At 40.0% G+C, this 15264-nt stretch overlaps 1 protein-coding gene across 3 annotated transcripts in view; it reads right to left on the bottom strand.

The window, feature by feature from the left end:
- The window catches only part of LOC125753653 (uncharacterized), a 175552-nt gene that overhangs the window by 28309 nt on the left and 131979 nt on the right, over window positions 1-15264 (bottom strand). For 2 of the 3 annotated variants that reach the window (XR_007405965.1, XM_049101334.1), the window contains exon 2: window positions 11973-12056. The exons of the other annotated variant lie outside the window; for it this stretch is intronic. Coding sequence is in view for 1 of the 2 variants with exons in the window: in XM_049101334.1 (XP_048957291.1) it covers window positions 11973-12056 (84 nt within the window). In the remaining variant the exon portion in view is untranslated. The remainder of the gene's footprint in view (window positions 1-11972; window positions 12057-15264) is intronic. 3 annotated transcript variants of the gene reach the window in all.

The following is a 15264-nucleotide window of genomic DNA, read 5'->3' as shown; positions in this document are numbered from 1 at the left end:
TGGCAATGGAATGTTCATTTGAGACGGGGCACTGTTTGTATTTAAAAGGCAGAGTAAAAAAAAGTAGCTTTCATTACTATTTTTTCTAATTACACAATTGTTACAGGTTCAGGGTAGACAGTTTTAAAAATTCAACCTAAATTAAGAAAAAAAAAAAACTTTTATTCCCAACCACCCAGGTTGAGTCTGTTTTCACATGTAGATCTCCACTCCCCACGCACCCCTGAGTGTGGGTGACTCTTGAACAAGGATTGAAACTGTGTGGGTTCACGTAAGCACAGAATATTTCTTTTCAATAAATACAGTACATACTATAAATGGAATTTCTCTCCCTCATGATTTTCTTAGTGACATTCTTTTCTCTGGCTTACTTTATTGTAAGAGCACAATATGTCATACATATAACATACAAAACAGGCCTTAATCCACTGATTATGTTATTAGTAAGGCCTCCGGGCAACAGTAGGCTGTTGATAGTTAAGTTTGGTGGGGAAGTTAAAAGTTATAGGCGGATGTTCAACTGGACTGAGTTCAGGGTTTCTGACCCCTGCATTGCTCAAGGGTCAACTGTAGGGGAGTTGGTGTATCATCGTGTAAGAGGACAAGCTCGGCCACTTTTGTGCTGTGCATCCCTGACAGGTTACTCTAACTCTGTGTGCCTGTCTTCTTCTTTGTAAAATGGTAATGATTTTAGTAAACAAAGCACAGGATCATTGTGAGAAGTGAATTAATTAATTACTTCATATTAAAAGCTTAATAGATGTCAGCTTTTATCATCATTATATTGCTTTTACTTTTTTGGGTTTTGTTTAATATTTGTTTAATATGCCTTATCATCTTTTTGTGTCTTTTTTGTAATTGCATAATATATGCCATATGTAGAACATTTACATAACAATGATAGATAATTCTTAGAGAGGCAAGCTGTAGTCAAAAGTAAGAGCGTAATTTCTGTGGACAAAAATAGAGAGGCATGTTGCATGGCTCATGGTAAACTGAAACCATATTTGGGCACTTAGGATAGGGTTTTAATTCCCTTATGGAACGCTAAGGAGCTGGAATTGAACTTCTGGAGGTAGCTATTGGTTGAGACCTCAATCTTTGCCTGCAACCGAAGCTGAAATATTTCTGCCCAGTCATTGAGGCTATGGACAAAAACATGTGCTTTCAGAAGAAGAAGAAAGCAGAGGCACTCAGATATGGACAAGGGATTGGGGAACATGGTCTTTGCAAGCTGAAAGCCCTTGAGCTACTAGCCAAACTGATTCAGGACCATATTCCCAGGAGGTTGACAAAACAACAGGCCTGCCAGGGAAGGAAGCTCACTAATGTGGGAAGAATATATTCACATGAAATGATGCTCCATCGTGATGACAGCGTGGATGAAGAATTCCACAGCCATGAATAAGAACCACTAGGTTAATAGAAGGATCAAAGAGACAATTGAGAAACCCGAAAAAGATAATCAGACAAGTATGTAGAAATTATACAGATGGATAATGGACATTCATAAAACAACAGCAAGAAGAGGCAACAATGAAAAAGAATCAAGCACAAAGTCTGGAAATTAATGACCTAATAATTTGGTTCAAAAGTTCAATAGATGGGAATAGTCAGGTAGACACAACTGGAGATGTAATCCCAAATGCTAGGCAGAGAGATGGAAATGAAAAACAATGAGTCAAAGGATGTCAAAGATAGATTAAGAAAGTTTTAAATGAAGAAAAATGAGCGCATAGGGAGGGGCAATACAAATTAAATCAAATACTTAATTTGATAATGACTCAAATATTTTCAGGACTAAAGAAACTCATAAAGCATTCAAACATTGTAACAAGTACTCGGCCTTGTAAAACCATAAAAATCTACGTTTGCATTCATCATGCTAAACCTACAATGTACAGGAGATAGATTATGTTTTAGAATATGTTGTAGAAAAAGTTTAAATTATAAAAAAATAAAAACAATGCAGCATTTGATACTTGACTTCTCATCAATAATAAAAGATGCAGAAGCCAGAGAAACATGGATTTTTTCAAGTCTAAGGGAAAATAAATGGTAACCAGAACTCCATAGTGAAATAAAAGTATTTTCAGACATTCAATGAAAAGGTAGTTCACTACTGGGGCACGCGGGTGGCCCAGTTGGTTAAGTGTCCAACTCTTGGTTTTGTCTCAGGTCATGATCTCAGGGTCATGAGATGGATCCTCGCAGCAGGTTCCATACTCAGCACGGAGTGCCCCACCCCACTCATACTTTCTCTCTCTCTCAAATAAATAAATAAATTCAAAAAAAGACAGTTTACTACTTACAATTCCTCAGGGAAAAAAATAACAAAGCATATCCTTCCATGAGGAAAAAACAACTCAGAAGAAAAAAAAAATAGAAGAGCCGAGAGTGAGTAGTACAATCCTGAGTAAGCATAGTTGAATCTGTGTTATTGTTGAGAAGCAAATGACAGTGGTGGTTATGGTGAGGATGGTGACCACTTGTGTTAGACAAACAAGCTCTAATTAAACCTTAGACAATAGTAACCCGAATATAGGAAAACCGCTATTTGGAGGGGAGTTAAAACAGATAACGGTCTAGTTGAAGAAACTGTCTTTGAACATTTTTTTTTATGAAAAAAAAAATGAAAGGAAACAGTTTTAAAAATTAAGTGTAGGCAGTAAGTTAATAGTATTGGTAGAAGGAGAAAAGAATTAATTCTATCAACTCAACATCAATTAAGGAAGGAGAACAAATTTTGTCAAAAGTGAAAGAAAAGCATGGGAACTACAAAACCACTTGGCAGAACTAATTCCAACTATAATAACAGCAAGATAAGGGTAACGTCTCATGGCGAAAGACAATGTCCGTGTGGTAGGGCAACACGGTGGTCCCCCCAAAACATCCACTTCCTAACCCTGGAACCGACAGATGCCATAAGATTAAGGACCTTGGGAAGAGAGGTTATCCTGATTACCCCTTTCAGCCCAAGATCATCAGAGATGATCCTAAAAATCAGAGAGCTTTTCCCACTTGTGTCCATGGAAAACTGTGGAGGCACATGTAGTATCAGAAAGAGGTGATGTTGCCTGAAGACAAGAGGAGGGGCCTCGAGCCCAGGGACATGGCGGCCTTTAGGAACTGGACAAGGCAGCAAGACAGACTCTCTCCCAGAGCTTCCAAAAAGGAATTAGCCTTGCCCATACCCCGATTTTTTTCAGGGAGATCCTTGAGAAACTTCTAACCTACAGGAATGTAAGATAATACATTTGTATTGTTATAAGGCATTTTTCATATTTTGTGTTCTTACAAGCAACATTGCAATGAATGTCTGTGAGTATATTTCTTCATCTATTTTGGTTTTTTGTTTTCTTAAAATGAAGTGGAGATCCTGGTTAAAAGGGTATGAATCTACTATTCATGTGGTTAACACTCAGTGCCTTATTGCCATACGGAAACATGCTACCAGTTTTAACCATCTTCAGTGTCAATTATCTTTGGTATGGAGGGAGAAGGAAGAAAATGAGAGGGTAAGGAGGCCAGAGAGGAGAGAAGACCTTCCTGGCATTTCCGTTTCCCCATCTCCCTCCTTCTGACTTCTTGGTCCTTTGTCTTCTGGAAGCCTGAAGGTGGCTGTGACTCTAGGAGGCTGCCCCCAAATACAAGGAGACACAGCTCCACTCCCGACCTGCGGTTCTAAGGTTGGAAGGAAGAGAGGTCTACGGTTGTCACTGCCATAGTCAGGAGTGTTAAGGAAGGAATTCAGATCTCCATGGAAACAAAAAGCAGAAAGAAACAAACAGGTAATCAATGAAAATACTGTCTTTTTATTCAAATAATAATTTTCCATTTGTCATAAAATGAAATCACCTTAAGCATCACAGATTAATCTGCATTTATGAGCAGAATCCTTTGGCAAATCACCTTATTTCCCTGAACTTCAGCCTCAGTTTACTCATCTGGGACATGCAGGTTAAAAAATATGTATAGAGCTTTTGTAACAGAAAATAATCATGTCTGGAAGAATTTACCACAGATAGGGCTTGACACATAGAAGTCAATCAATACATTCTGGCTCTCATTACTACACAAAATCATGAGAATTGCCTCTTTTTTTTCTGTTTTAATTGTTGCAAAGCAGAAGCTACAGCACAGCATTCAAACCTTCTGGGGAGCAGGCTTCTGTTCCAAGTCTCCAGAGTCCTGATGTGACATGATCTGAAGGCTAGTCAGGAAACTCACCCTGACCAGGCTGAGTGTCCGCATTGCTTTTTGAATTGCCTTTGGGAGGAACCCCCTGACCCGTTGGAAACCTTAGCAAACCACAGAGATTTGGACGTAGTGGTGGCCCCAAAATAGGAACCTTCTAAATCGTTCCTCCAAGATCTGATGATGAGTGCAGTGTCCTGTCTGAGGAACCTGTATTGGAAAAGCAGTTACTGAGCGGCCAGCAGACTTGGTCTCAGCTCTGTGAGCATTTAGCTCTGCTTACTTCTCATCAAATGATAGCAATCACCTATTCAGGTCAGTGCTATTAGTCATCTCTGCAAGTACTAGAGCCTTCTTTGAGGTTAGTCAGGCATCTTACACATGGTAATCCCACTAGGGAGGGGGGTTGGTGCAGGGCAAATTACAATCCAACCGTGACGTTTGCATAACACCTGATCTATTTGTAAATGATACTCACTCAGCACAGACAGCAGTCCCTTCGTCTGTTTTTACAAGAAGAGTATTTTATAGTAAAACGTGACAGGATGTGCATGGCCAGGCCAAAGCACACAGGGGTACAGGCAAGCGACAGTTGAGAGGGCTGTCCCTTCCCCTTGCAGGCACTTCGTCTGCCAGAGCCCCTTTCAGACTCTGCGCTTTACCGTTCCAATCCTATTGGGCTTGTTTTCATGTTGTTCCTGTTCCATCTGAGAAAATGAGAGCCAGAGGGGCCGAGCTACCTGGCTGAGGCCTCCATGGGAAAACCAAGCTGCCCTCTGAATGGAGTAGATCATGGCAATGCCACCTAGAAAGGGGCATGAGCCAACAGCCCATGGACTTCTCATCCATCTCTTAAGAGAGGCTTGAGCATTCTCACATATTCTGAAGTAGGAACAGAAGTCTCTGAGAAAGGAACAGAAATCTCATATCCCCAAGTATTAAGACCTGTTCTTATGAAGATCAACAGATGTTGTGACCATGTTTGAAGACCTTAACCCCATCACCACGTGTTTTGATGTGGGGAGTAGTCTGGTGACAATTAAAACAATGACTTGTTCACTAAGGGATTCTAAAATGCCTCAAGGCAGCCTTTGCTCAAATAGCCTTACAAAACTGATCTTTCATTACATTATTTCTGAATTGATATTAACTCTGAATTTCAGGTCAGGGAGTCCATAAAATAGTCCCCCTAGATGTGGAAAAAGTGCCCTGAGCAGTGTTAGCTATATGTGCCTGTGTCTGTCTGTGCGGGTGTGTATGCCTGTCTGTGCGTGTGTGCATGTGTGTCGGTCTGTGTGTGTGTCTCTGTATGTGTTTGTATGGATGTGTGTATATGTGTGTGTGTCTCTATGTGTGTCTGTCTGGATGTGCACTTCTGTATATGTGTTTGTATGTGCACACATGTGTGTATGCCTATCTGTACGTGTGTGTGCAAGTGTGTCTGTGTGTTTATGGATGTTTGTGGCTGTGTGTATACCTGTGTGTACGTGTGTGTGCACATATCTATAAGATGGGAGATCCCTGAACTTACAGAGCAAAATAAAGATTTTCTCAGATGAAAACTTAGGGTTGCTGCAGTGCACAAGGAGTGAGGGAAAGTGAATTAGGCTATGAAGTCCCCAGTAACACAAGATGGGACTGAGACAGCATGAGGTGGGAGCATAAGCTCCAGAGAAAGGTCAAGACACTGCTGGTTAACAGGCCCCTCAGAGGCCAGGGTCATGGGTCAAGAGCAGGTACTTGCAACAGGAATCTATCAGATTTGCTCGAGTAAAACTAACTCAAGCCCAGGTTTAAGTATATGAAAATGGATAATTTTTTCATCATTTCCTTCTCCCCCAAAATGTTTCAGTTCTTTTAAAAAGTGAAAATTGTCCTTTCAAAGAAGTTTTGGAGACATTGTGTGGAATAATTGTCTATGGCTATTATAGTTTCAACCAAGATATGTCAACCCTGGTGTGGATTTCATTAAATGTGCCTTGCACTGACATTTTTGCTAAACAGTATTTTGCTCCCCTAGTAAAATGAAAAGAGCAAATACAGTTGGAATTTATATTCTATTTCCTTTCTTTACTCAATCTTACCCTTTACTTCACCGAAATTAGATACTGAAAAGGCTTGAATACGATAAAACTATTTCTACGATTTTTCTTTACCAAATTCTTTTAAGAAAAGTGTTTATTATCTTTGCCAAATTAGAAAATGAGATGAGGAACAAACACATCAATATTGGAACATAACTGCCATTTATCTTGCTGGTGTTGGGGTTGCTGCTTAATGAGAAGTAAGCTGTAGAAAAATAATTTGAGATTCCTTAGAAACAGAAATGCCTATGGTCAAGAAAGAAGCAAGTGAGATATTTCTGGGAAGTGATGGAGTAGGAGGATCCTAAGCTCACCTGGCCCCATGGACACACCTGGATAACAGCTGCACCAGTGCCACTACCCCTGACAATGACCCAACGAGTCCCCATAGTTCAATGTAGACAGGAGACCACGAAAAGAGCAGGAGGGGCAGAGACTTGGTCAAGGACCAAACTCTCGATGAGACTAACCAGAAACAGGACACACTACAAGCCCAGAGAATGGGGAGGGACAGACCCCACCCCGGACACCCCACGCATGAGGGACCCTCACTGGGAAGACAAGTCCCCATAACATCTGGCTTCAAGAACAAGTGGGACTTAACTTCACAGGATTTTACAACCAGTGAGCCTTAACTGGGTACTTTAAAAATCAGTGGGCTTAGCTCTGGGAGAGCCTGAGTGTGATAGGAAACTGAGTCTCTACCCTTAAAGGCAACATAACAAAAACCACCCCTCGGTACAGGCAGCATAGAAACAACAGTTTGAAAACTGCCTGGGGCATACTTGAAGGAGGTTTATTTGCTGATCTCAAAACATGTACAGGAGGCACATGGATCTTCAGGAGTCTTCTCCAAGAACAAAAGAGCTAGCAGGCACCAACCCTCTGCCCCGCCAGCATAGATACCCAGGCACTTGTGGGAACGAGAATGAACAGTGTCCACCAACTTTGTTAACACCACAAGCTCCACCCTACAGACCCTCCCATGGATCCACCCATCCAACCTGCCCCACTCAGCAGGAGTCCCCCCAAAGCTGCTCCTGCTGCATCTCATTCTGCAAGCAGGCCTGGGCAGGGACCAGCCCCACTCCAATTGACTCCTGCTTTGGGGAGAGGAGAAGGTAACCACAAATTTGACTGAAGCCACAGCGGCCGAACCTGGCAGTGCAGAGAGAGTCCTCTGCTGATCTGTGTGTCTATAGCCCTGGCTGGACAGACATCTACAGTCAGGCATCTGATCTAACTGCAGCCTTGCCCCCCAACAGAAACCTCTCAGGGGGCAGCACAGGGAGAGAGTCTTGCAGTTCAGGGTCACTGGAGCCTGGGCAGATCAATTGGAGGCAGGCATGTGGTTTGTAAGCAGGCTTAATCCACCAACAAAAGTCTCCCAGGGGACAAGGCAGGGAAATCACCTGCAGTTCCAAGCAACTGCAGCCCCAGAAAACAGGCTGAAGGCAGGCACCTACTCTAACTGCCGACCCCACTCAACTACAAAACCACAACAGCTCCAGACTAGCCCATTAGCAGCACAGGGATCAAAACCTGCTGACAACAGGCAAAGCAGGTCATTGCAGCCAATTGGACTGAAGACAAATACAGCTCCACACAATAGGAGGATGCACACCACATACATAGGAGACATTCTCGAAGTGTCAGGTTCTGGTAAACAGGGGGGACGTTGCACTGCAGAGCACCACAGGATGTCTTCTTCATGAGGCTACTATTTTCAAGATCAGGAGATGAAACTGACTCTCAATACATAGAAACAAACACAGACAGTTGGACAAAATAAGGAGACAGAGGAATGTTTCCCAAATGAAAGAACAGAACAAAACCACAGCAAAATAGTTAAATTAAATGAAGATGAGCAATATGCCTGATAGAGAATTAAAAATAATGGTCATAAAGATAGATACTGGATGTAAGAAAGAATAGAGGATCTCAGTAAAACCTTCAATGAGGAGATAGAGCATATACAAAGGAACCAATCAGATGTTAAGAACTTAGTAACTGAAATTTAAAATACACTGGAGAGAAATAAATAGTACACTAAAGGAAGCAAAAGAATAGATAAGTGAGGTAGGAGATAGAGTAATGGAAAGCAACCACACTGAACAGCAAGATGAAAAAATAATAATACAAAAATGAGAATAATTTAATGGAACTCAGTGATTCCTATCAAGCATAATAACATTTGTATTACAGGGATCCCAAAAAAAGAGAAGGGAGAGAAAGAGGGGCAGAAAACAGTAGCTGAAAATAGTAGCTGAAAACTTACTGAATCTGAGGAAGGAAACAGACAGCCACATCCAGGAGACACTGAGAATTCCAATCAAAATTTGCCCAAGGAGGTCCTCACCAAGACACATAATAACTAATATGGTAAAAAGTAGTGCTAAAGAGAGAATTTTAAAAGCAGCAAGAGAAAATAGTTACATGCAAGGGAAACTCCAAGAGGCTATGAAGTGATTTTTCATCAGAAACTTGGCAGCCCCAAGGGAGTGGCATGATACATTCAAGGTGCTGAGAGGAGAAAATGTGCAGCAGAGAACACTGTATCCAGCAAGCCTGTCATTCAGAATAGAAGGAGATATAAACAGTTTCCCAGGCAAACAAGAGTTAAAGGAGTTAATGGCCATAAAACCAGCCTTACAAGAAATGTTAAATGGGAGTCTTTGAGTAGAAAGAAAAGACCATAAGCAGGAGTAAGAAAGTTATGACATGAAAAAAAAAAAATCTCACAGGTAAATGCATACATAATAAAACTGGTAGATTAATACCCTATAAGACCAGTACAAGGTTAAAGCACAGAAGTAGTAAAATATATTATACTATAAAAATCAGTCAAGGGATTCACAAAACAAAAGGATATAAAATATGACCTCATAGCCACAAAACATGAGGGTAAACTAAAAATATAGTGCTTTTAGAGTGGGTTCAAACTGAAGCAAACATCAACTTAATACAGACTGCTATATGCATAAGATGTTAATATGAACCTAATGGTGACCTTAAGTCAAAAGCTTGTAATAGATAAAAAATAAAGGAAAGGAATTCAAGTAGATCACTGAGGAAAACCATTAAACCACAATGGAAGACAGCAAGGACAGAGAACTATAAAAACAACTGGAAAACAAGTAACAAAATGGCAATAAATACATACCTAGTAATAATTACTTTGAATGTAAATGGACTAAATGCTCCAATTGAAAGACACAGGCTGGCTGAATGGATGCAAGACCCATCTATGTGCTGCCTATAAGAGACTCACTTCAGATATAAAGACAAATGCAAACTGAAAGTGAAGAGATAGAGCAAAATTTACTAGGCAAATGGAAGTGAGAAGAAAGCTGGGGTAGCAATACCTATATTGGACAAAATAGACTTTCAAACAAAGATGTAAATGTGCCTAGCTGGCTCAGTCAGTATGACGTACAACTCTTAATCTCAGGGCTGTGAGATTAAGCCCCAAGCCCATATTGGCTATAGAGCTTACTTAAAAAAAAAAAAAAAATCAAACAAACATAAACCAAAGATGTAACAAGAGACAAAGGACACAACATAATGATAAAAGGAACAATTCAACAAAATGATATCAGAAATGTATATCCTACTTAAGTGAGACCTGAAACCATAAAATCCCTAGAAGAATATATTGATAGTAGTTTCTTGGAAACTACTGACATCAGTCATGGAAACATTTTTCTAGATATGTCTCCAAGGGCAAGGGAAACAAAAGCAAAATTAAACTATTCGGCCTTTGCCAATTAAAAGGCTTTTACAGAGTGAAGGAAACCATCAAGAAAACAAGGCAACCTACTGAATGGAAGAAGAATATTTGCAAACGACATAACTAATAAAGGGTTAATATTCAAAATACATAAAGAATTTATACCATTCAATGCCAAGAAACTAAATAATCCAATGAAACACAGAGGACTTGAATAGACATTTTTTCAAAGAAGATATACAGATGGCCAACAGACACATGAAAAGATACTCAATATGACTCATCATCAGGGAAATGCAAATTAAAACTACAATGAGATGTTATCTAACACCTGGCAGAGTAGCTAAAATCAAAAGTACAAGAAATAACAAGTGTTAGCAAGGATGTGGGAAAAAAGGAACCTTCGTGCACTGTTGGTGGGAATACAGACTGATGCTGTAACTACAGAAAACAGTGTGGAGGTTCCTCAAAAAGTTAAAAACATAAATACCACATGATCTAGTAATTCTACTACTGAGTATTTACCTAAAGAAAATGACATTAACACAAAAATATATATGCACCCTTGTTTACTGAAGCAGTATTTGCAATAACCAAGACATGGACAAGTGTCCATCTATAATAAATGAATAAATTAAATGAGGTGTATATATACAATGGATTTTTACTCAGCAATAAAAACATAAAATCTTGCAATTTGCAACAGCACGAATGGAGCTAGAGGGTATAACTCTAAGTGACATAAATTAGAGAAAGGCAAATACCATATGATTTCACTCATATATGGAATTTAAGAAACAAAACAAATGAACAAACAGAGAAAAAAGGAAATAAACAAAAAATAGAATCTTAAATAGAGAGAACACACAGGTGGTCACCAGAGGGGAGCTTGGTGGAAGGATGGGGGATATAGGTCAAGGAGATTAAGAGTCAGTTATTGTGATGAGCACTGAAAAATATATAGAATGTTAAATCACTAGGTTTATTTATTAGGTTCAGGTACACCTGAACCTAATATAGCACTGAATGTTAACTGTACTTGAATAAAACCAGAAATAAAAAAAATAAGTAAGCACTACTTAAGAAAAATATTCACATTTTCATGAGAATTAAATTAAATCATTTAAAAATAATTCTCAGTAGAGTCAATACTCTTTTGTTCTCTAAGGAAAATCATAAATATGGCTCCATTTTCCACTGGCTAGAAAGAGCACAGGAATTACAAATTCTCTACTCTCAACAAACACTATTAGTTCAAAGGTTGATTAGTTTGGCCACCAATCAATTATTTGACATTAATGTGATAACAATCACATGGTCTGATAGCTGTGTGTGGTGTGTGTGTGACAGAGAGACACGCACAGAGCAATTTATTTTTAAATGACATTTTTATTCTAAACTCAATAATGTTTTGATCCTCATAATCAATCTTTAGGTGCATATCTGACATTTATTTAGAATAAATTTCTAAACCAACACTAAGTAAGGAGTATGAACATTTGTAGATTTTAATATAATTTTCCAAACTTGCAATCAGAATCCTAGAAAGTGTAACTGCTTGGCATGCTTCAAGTGCTTAATAAATGTTTAATCATCAAGAAAGGAATGTAAATGAGTAATGTTGAACCCCTTAAGCTTTTCTGAAATGTGATTGATTTGCAGAATTTGAATTTATACACAATGGGCGGGACTTGCTGGCCATGAGTAATGCTGGTCCCCCCCTTTCACCTCCTACCTGACCAGAGAACACCAGACTGAGACGTCCTGGGTTCTCAGGCCCCCATCCCATTCAGCAAGTTCTCCCAGCAAATGCTTTCTCCTGTGTCTGTCTGGAAAACAGAACCATTACGTCCACCTCTCTGAGACTGATATTGCAAGATGGAATAGATCCTTAAGTCCCTTAATTTAAGGAAGTGTTAAGTACAAAGACGGAGACAGTTCCCAAATAGATATTAACTTACATGCATAAACAGAATCCAAATGATCGTCTCTTCAGCACAGTGCTTGAGCCAAGGATGTTCAGCATCATCCTCTGCCTTCCACTTCTGTGGAAGGAAATGCACAGGAATAGTAAAACAGTCCTTCAACTGTGCTGGTTTGGGGTCTTAATTTCTGCTTTCCAGTGTGTTCTAGGGTTCCTCTCATCAGAACCTAGGTGTGGGAGCGCTGATGCTTACACAGCTCCCAGGGGTTTGCAGTATGCGGGGCATGTGGTTAGAGATTTCATCTCAAAGTCCCCCAAACTCAGACACCTTTTACATATGATGAAATCTTCCCTGTGCATCTTATGTAATTTTTAATCCCTGGTACAAAATAAAAATCATTTTAGAAACTCTCCCAGAACTATTCAGGACATGACATTGGATACGTCAGTTTCTGACTTTTCCAGCTCTAGCTGGAGGACTTGCATTTTCATGGCAGAGGGCTGAGAGTGTGGAAGATCTCTACCAAACCATTTAGATGAAGTTTGACGATCAGGATCCTGGAGATGGCTATAATAGCTTTTGCAGGATTCCCTGGGATCTCACTCCCACACATTTTGTGGTGCTTGTGGCTGAGCTTTTTATGATGAACATAATGACCGGAAGGCAGGCCTTGGAGCACACAAAACCGAGAATTGAATCCCGGCTCCAGAGGATGCCAATTGCACAACTACAGACGAGCTATGTGATCTTGCCCATCCTCGGCTTTCTCATGGGAACACTGGGAAAAATAATACCCATGTTCCAGAAGTCCTCAACAGCTAGTGTATGTGGAGTGTGTAACTCCATTCCCATAGTGAACAGTCAAAAACTAGTAATTGTTAGTAGTGTTACCATAAGACTAATGCTTCTGCATTACATTTTACTTGACATTCTAACTTAATGCTGATAACTCAACATTTGTGTCTTTTTCTCTTTTAATCCAAGACTGATACGATTTTTGTCATGTTGAAGTACGGGTAACTGGAATTTAAAAGGATAACATTAATATTATTTGTTTAAAATGAGCTTTTTAAAAGAAAGCAAGAAAGTGCAATAACCCATTAGAAAAACTGGGGATAGAAAAGCAGGAATTAACAAAAGAAGGATAACCAACTAATACATAGATGATTAAAAAAGCCTGACCTGATCAACCATCCAAAAGTAATAAGTAATAAGGCAATACTGTATATAAATTATTTTAAAAGGAAATTTTTAAAAGAAAATTATAATAATGTACTCAAGATTTTTCGGGTAATTTGGCAATATACATAAATAATATGAAACATAGTTATATTTCCACTGTTACAATTCTTGTTGTGTCTTCAGAAGAAATGATCAGAGATGTACACATTATTTATTTACACGGATGTTTTCTACAGCATTACATAGAATACTATGAAATAGAAATTTCTTATATACCCCAAATAAGGAAATGACTCAGTAAGATGCAATGTTAACAGTGCTTCTATTCTACTGTTAAATGTTAATACTATGTTTTCAAGAACTAATTAATACCATGGAAATATAATTTCCACATTTTTATGTTAAGTAAAACATGTGAGACAAGATAATATTACCTAAGTACGAATTTTGTTTAAATACACACATATATATGGATACACACACACCCACAAGCATATATGAGTAAAGAGAAACACTGACATGTTAAGAATATTTTATTCTGTTTATTTTCCTTATAATCCTCAGTAAGTTTCAAATTTATCACAATAAACATGTGTTCTTTTTTATGGTCAGAAAACAAATTAGAGGAAATAGAGTTGGAAGGGTTCACTGGTTTGCAGAGGGTCAGACCACTAGTTGGTTGTAGATCAACCTGTGTATCTGCCCAAGGCAGAAGGAGTTACAGGTGACCTCCCTGAGAATACGTGATGCTTTTCTGCCTTTGGTTTCAAGTCTAACTCTCAAACTAGATATGTCTAAGTGTATATATTACCTAACTGATATATATATATATATTTTTTTTTAATTTATTTGAGAAAGAGAGATAGAGAATGAGCTGAGGAGGTGGGGCAGAGGGATAGGGAGAAACAGACTCCCCACTGAGCAGGGAGCCTGATGTAGGACTTGATCCCAGGACCCCAGGATTATGACCAGAGCCGAAGGCGGATACCAACTCAGATACCGACTGAGCCACCCAGGTGCCCCACCAACTTGGTTCTTAAAAGGTGTTTAAATCCCCAGTTCTTATTAAGAAATTGTATTTGCTAGTTTAATGTTTAACATTACCAAACTAAAGGCTCTAATTGCTGGCTGGGCTTGTCCTGCCATATGTAAAACAAGCAGTTACTCTGAACTATGTGGTGGGCGCCAGGTAAACACGCACAGATCATCCCGATGGAGCATCCACCGTTAACGCTGCCGTTTACCTCTAGGATGGGTCAGCAGAGGGATAGCAGGACACGTGCTGTGTCATGGAGAAAGCAATGGGGCTGGAGCCCAGAGGCCCAGCCTGGGTCTCCCGGGAACCTTATGTTCACATGACCTCAATCCAGGCTTTTCTCCTTAACACAAACACATTGCTTAGCTTCCTTGCAGTTATGAGAGGCTCTGTCATCGGGTCTGGCCAATGAGAAGTGAGCAGAGGTGCATGGTTGGTCACTTCCTGGCTGAGGGAATAAAGAAGCCCCATGACGCTTGGCAACTGCTCCTTCCCCCAGTGCTAACCAAGGAGCCTGCCAGTGCCACAGCCGGTACGGCGACACACTTTGGAGGCCTGCATCCTGGACGGCCACCCACACCTAGAGCAGACGCCCTACAAGCAAGATACCATGGCAGCTGTGCAAAGCAGTGGGGTTTTAAAACTAACCTGTTATTGCAGCACGCCTGGGTCTATCCGGATAGATTCACCCCACAAAGTCCTGTCCTTGCAGAAACCTCACTACACTGTCTCTGACACAGGAGTGGCTCGCGTAAGCACTTTAAAAATGTGCTCCATAAAGTCCTTGGAGAGATTAAAAAAAAGGGACATGTGAGGGGACAAGGGGAGGTGTGGGATATGAAGAAAGGGTTTTCTGGGGGAGGGGGAGAAAAGAAAAATTAAAATAATCAGATAAAATAATATAAAAGACCCCTTCTAGCCCTGGGGTTGGAGTCTATGACTGGTAAGTGCAAGCGTGAATTTTTGAGAACCCGGAGCCACTGCCGGCGTTCCCCACCCTGCTGTCCAAGGTGACACCCACCAGCCTGCTGGGCTCAGTAAAACGTGGATGAAGAAGAAACCCTTTTGCTGTGTTTTTAAGCTACAACTCATTGGAGTTTATCGAGTAAT

Source organism: Canis lupus, chromosome 2 (genome assembly GCF_003254725.2).
Source record: "Canis lupus dingo isolate Sandy chromosome 2, ASM325472v2, whole genome shotgun sequence".
Classification (NCBI taxonomy): domain Eukaryota; kingdom Metazoa; phylum Chordata; class Mammalia; order Carnivora; family Canidae; genus Canis; species Canis lupus.
This window is presented reverse-complemented; position numbering and strand designations above follow the sequence as displayed.